General features: G+C 39.3%; 1 protein-coding gene across 1 annotated transcript; it reads left to right on the top strand.

The window, feature by feature from the left end:
* Nucleotides 1-1,463: 1,463 nt before the first annotated feature.
* Nucleotides 1,464-4,355, top strand: LOC121939088 (voltage-dependent N-type calcium channel subunit alpha-1B-like; the record flags this gene model as incomplete). Its single annotated transcript, XM_042482214.1, has 6 exons — nt 1,464-1,576; nt 1,713-1,825; nt 1,918-2,049; nt 3,845-3,917; nt 4,006-4,123; nt 4,288-4,355. Coding segments are annotated over 6 exons (617 nt in total), but the record flags the coding sequence as incomplete, so codon positions are not given.
* Nucleotides 4,356-4,797: the final 442 nt, after the last annotated feature.

Below are 4,797 nucleotides of genomic sequence, written 5' to 3'. Positions count from 1 at the left end.
TTATTATAAAATGTTATTTATTGGCACCTTTCAGGACACTCAAGGTCACCTTACAGAAAATATTATAATTAGTAAAAAGTATTCAGTAAAAAGCTAAAAAACAAAAAAACATGAAAGAGGTGAATTAAAGACATAAAAAGGTGAATTTTGAGGTGGGATTTGAACATTAGGAGAGAGTCACTGTCACGGATGGTTTGTGGGAGAGAGCTCCAGAGAAGAGGGGCTGCAGGACAGTGGTGATGTGTTCTATGGAAGGAGTTCTGGTAATGATGCGGACAGAACTAATTGAAATGATCTTATCACGGTTATTATAATTGGCTGTATTTGTACCTTAGAATATTCCCAAAGTATTCAGTTTCACCCAAGAGGCTTTAACCACTGACAGAATATTACTTCATAAAGAATAGTAAAAAAAAGTTGGATTTTAATGAATAATACACACTCTTTCTCAATCCAATTATATAGGGGTTTGCCGTTACACTTAAACCTGTATGACCAACAGCTTCTGGCTTATGTTAGCTAATTAAGAGTGTAACTGGTGTTACTGAGTTTGCTGACACATTCTGGTGCCACTTTTCAACTTAATTTTAAAATTCATCATTATCTCGAAATTGTCTCTTGTGACCACAGTGGCTGCTGTTAGCCCCTTTGAACATTGTGAAAAGCGCTCTATAAATAAAATGTATTATTATTATTATTATTGTTATTATTATTGTTATTATTATTATTATTCATCTCCACACGGGAAGTGATCAAATATCAATCCCAATTAGTCCGCACCAAGTTCAAAAGAGAGACTGAATAAGTAAGTGATACAGCAAGAGAATTAACTACTGTTAAGTTTTCATAGGCTTTCTCACACTAGTTTCTACTTTTTACCTACTACCCTATTTGGTGGCCTGGCTATGACACTAAATGTAACACAACAAAGCTTTCTGCTCCAAAGCTGTGTACACAGCTCTGCTCTACAAGCAATAGAAAAGCAGTTTATCGCCTAGTTTTAACAGGTTTATCTGTTAAAAAAAACTGCATATACATGCTGATTTTGGTTGAAAAGCAGTGATAGTCTTGCTTTAAAGTTGGTGTCTCAGATACTGTGGGTCATTTGGAAAATCTTGAACGTGAGTGCTACTCAAATTCTGGTTAATCTTAACTCTGCTCAGGTAGGTTAAAAAAACAAAGAGAAAAAAAGTGGTGCTCTGCTGTTAGTGATAGGGCCAGGGAGAAGAGACAGATGTGCAAACAGACATCACACAAATGCCATTGTACATTTCACAAACACATGTGAGCAAACAGACATCTCACACACTTTATCATGGGAGGGTACATTACTGAACAATGGAGTCTTTTTGTGTCGTATTTGCTGTGGGCACAGCTGAACAGGCAGCAGTAGCTGCTCTATTGAATTTGCCCTTTTTCACATGGGGAATGCATCTGTGTGTCTTCTTACTGTCTCTGCACAGACCTAGCCGAGTTTGTGTTCCTGGGCCTCTTTCTGGCAGAGATGTCCATGAAAATGTATGGCCTTGGTCCCCAGAACTACTTCCATTCCTCATTCAATTGTTTTGATTTTGGGGTGAGTCGTCCTGTTCAGTGCAATATGTAGACATCGAAGTCCACTGCAAAGTGGCAAAATGTGATAACTTGGGAACAGAACATGTGGCAGAATAGCACTTTTTAGATGTTTTAGGAAATGAAAACTGTGTTCACAGGTAATCATCGGCAGTATTTTTGAGGTGATTTGGGCTGCCATCAAACCTGGGGCCTCATTTGGGATCAGTGTCCTGCGGGCTCTGAGGCTGCTCAGAATCTTCAAAGTCACCAAGTGAGTCATCACAATTGTCTGTCTGTGTGTTGGGAATACTGGTTGTATCTTTATATTCATGTATTGGTACATTTATATGTTTGTGTGCATAGGTACTGGAACTCTCTGAGAAACCTGGTTGTATCTCTCCTCAATTCCATGAAGTCTATCATCAGCCTGTTGTTCCTCCTCTTCCTCTTCATCGTGGTCTTTGCTCTGCTGGGCATGCAGCTGTTTGGTGGCCAGTGAGTCATTTTTTTCTACTGCTGCTGATTGTTAGTTCCAGTGAATTTTACACAAGCTAAACTTTAAACTTTAAATTCTCAAAATCGAAACTCAATCAAATGGAATCAGTCCAATTGACTTCAGTAAAAACAGCCCACAAATCCATAAATAAATAAGCTCATATGTATTGTTAATTCAGCAATGAAAGTCAGACCATGTCCCCCTATAGGGAACTTGGACCTTTTCTTAAGCAAAATCGCAGCCTTCAAAAGATTGCTGTATGACCAAAAACACTGAATTCATAAATTCTTTAATAATATCAATATTATATACACATTCCTTGAGATGACTCAGCTCTAGGCAGCTCCACTCATACAATCCCACTGCCACCTCAACATCTCAGTTTCCTATAACAAGGAGGGTAGAAGGTAATTTATTCATCATTTTTTAAAACAAAGTTAAAAAAATGAAATTACTTTTGTCCTTGATCCTGCCACGTCTTTGGATGTGAAACCCCTCATAGCTCTTAATTTAAGTAGTATAAGTAGGGTTCAAGACCCAAAGGGCCAGAACCTTATTGGATGTCTGCTGGTTATTACTACTACTACTACTAATAATAATAATAATAATAATATTAATGTGCATTGTCTTTCACTGGGGCTGAAATTGCTATGGGCTTTAAACAAATAAGGCCAAGCTGATGGTTTCTTTCCCAATTTGCATTAAATGATAAACAATAATATGAAGAGACTTTTTGGGGATTTTCACTCAGTGGCTACTGAATTTGGTGTACAGTCTCTAAGGATATAAATACACATTTTTTCTTGTGAGATTAGTATGACATTACTTTCTCCCAAATTACTTTTACTGAAGGATGCCCTCTCTTTCTCAGTCTCAAATTCTGAGTCTTTAAGTAGTTATACGTTGAAATGCCCTCTGAAGGGGGGGGGCTGGCTTTGTGAAGCCCAGAGCCCACTTGTTTCTGTGTACAGGTTTGATTTTCGGTAACTGAGAGTGCTCTGTTGGCCGAAAACGGGCTTTAACATCAAACACCTCCTTGCAGATGTACATTTTAGATTGGTTTTACACTTTTTGGCATTACTAAGGCTCAGAGTGTCCAAACAACATGTTTACTGTTTCCCTGGAACACTGACACTCCACACCTCCCAGTTATAAGAATATTTAATTGTTTGTTAAAAACCTGTGGACATAAAGGCAAATTCAAAATGCATTAATGTTACAAATTCTATTCAAGTTCTCAAATATTGCACTTAATGTGATTTAGAAATTACTGAAAAATCCACACCCTCTTTTTAGTTATGTTTTAGAGCTTAATGTGGAAAAATGTTACTGGTACTTTCAGGGTGCACAACTTTACATAAGCGCCTCATAGTCTTGTCTGTCTACTTTCTGTGCTTGTCTTTTTATAAGATCCAGACTAAAGAAACACTGTGATGGATTTTGAGAAGGCACAAAGACAAATTCTGCCGCCAGTCCAACCTCCTCTATCTGTATCCCTCACTGTGGGGTGAGATGTAATGAAGTCCCAGTAGACAGACAGAGATACAAAATGTCAGCGTTAGCACAACTTGTCCATTTGAGAAGAATAAACACTCAGAGATCAGCCATAAGGTCACACAAAGTGAGCACTGAGACGACTCAGATGTAATAGGCATATATGTGCTAGAATAATGTTTGGCAGCCTAATGGTGAGGGCAATAAGCTGCTCTGGAGGGGAGCTGGAGGAGAGACTATGACTGTGTTTTGGCAGTGAAGCTTGATTACATTCGCAGATTGTTTGTTTTCTCCCTGAAGGTTTAATTTTGAAGACGAAACTCCAACAACCAACTTTGACACATTTCCCGCAGCGATTCTCACTGTCTTCCAGGTAAAGGTCAACTCCATCATGCTTTTTCCCTGCTCTGTTTGTACCACTGAACTGGACTGACAAACCTGGGCCTGTGTCCCCCCTGCAGATCCTTACTGGGGAGGACTGGAACGCAGTCATGTACCATGGCATCGAATCACAGGGAGGCGTCCATGGGGGAATGTTCTCGTCCATTTATTTCATCGTTCTCACTCTCTTTGGAAACTGTATCCTGCTCGACTGATCCTCATCACTCCAGCTCTATGTCTGTCAGACAGCCCTTTAGCACTGAGACAGAATGTGTAACTGATTTGAACAACAGCTGCAAATGTAAACATTGATCCAGTGTTCATCAATCATTTGATCTTTTCCTGAGACCACAAATAACCAGACACCCTCCTCAACGTATTCTTGGCCATTGCTGTTGATAACCTTGCAAACGCCCAGGAGCTCACTAAGGTAAAGTATTTCTGTATAGCTTGAGGCATCCTGGCTTCAAAGTAGTTTACAGGAGATAGGGGTAGTAGCATCATCTTACAGCCAAAGTACATGGGGCACGGACTTGGCGTGACACGTCTATCGCAGCACGCCTGCAGCAGAGTGCGTCCATATAATCAACTGAGGCTGCTACATTGACCACAGAAGCTGTGGCTGCTCATGCAGGAAACATAACTCAATGCTTCTTTGTATGCAGCTGGTCTATTGATCCATTTTTTTCTCAGAGTGTGGCTCTGTGGCTACCCATCAGGTGATAAGCATAGAATAGTTAAAAAAGTTCAATATATTTAAAAAAAGATTAAATTTCAAACCTCACAACAGGGCAATATTTTGTGTCTCTTTTTACATTTCATATGAAACAAATCAACCAAATAAATGCATCCTGTTGAAGAAATAATCCAGT

Source organism: Plectropomus leopardus, unplaced genomic scaffold, assembly GCF_008729295.1.
Source record: "Plectropomus leopardus isolate mb unplaced genomic scaffold, YSFRI_Pleo_2.0 unplaced_scaffold4092, whole genome shotgun sequence".
NCBI lineage: Eukaryota > Metazoa > Chordata > Actinopteri > Perciformes > Serranidae > Plectropomus > Plectropomus leopardus.
Note: the sequence above shows the minus strand (reverse complement) of the source record. Positions and strands in the feature narration are given on the sequence as shown.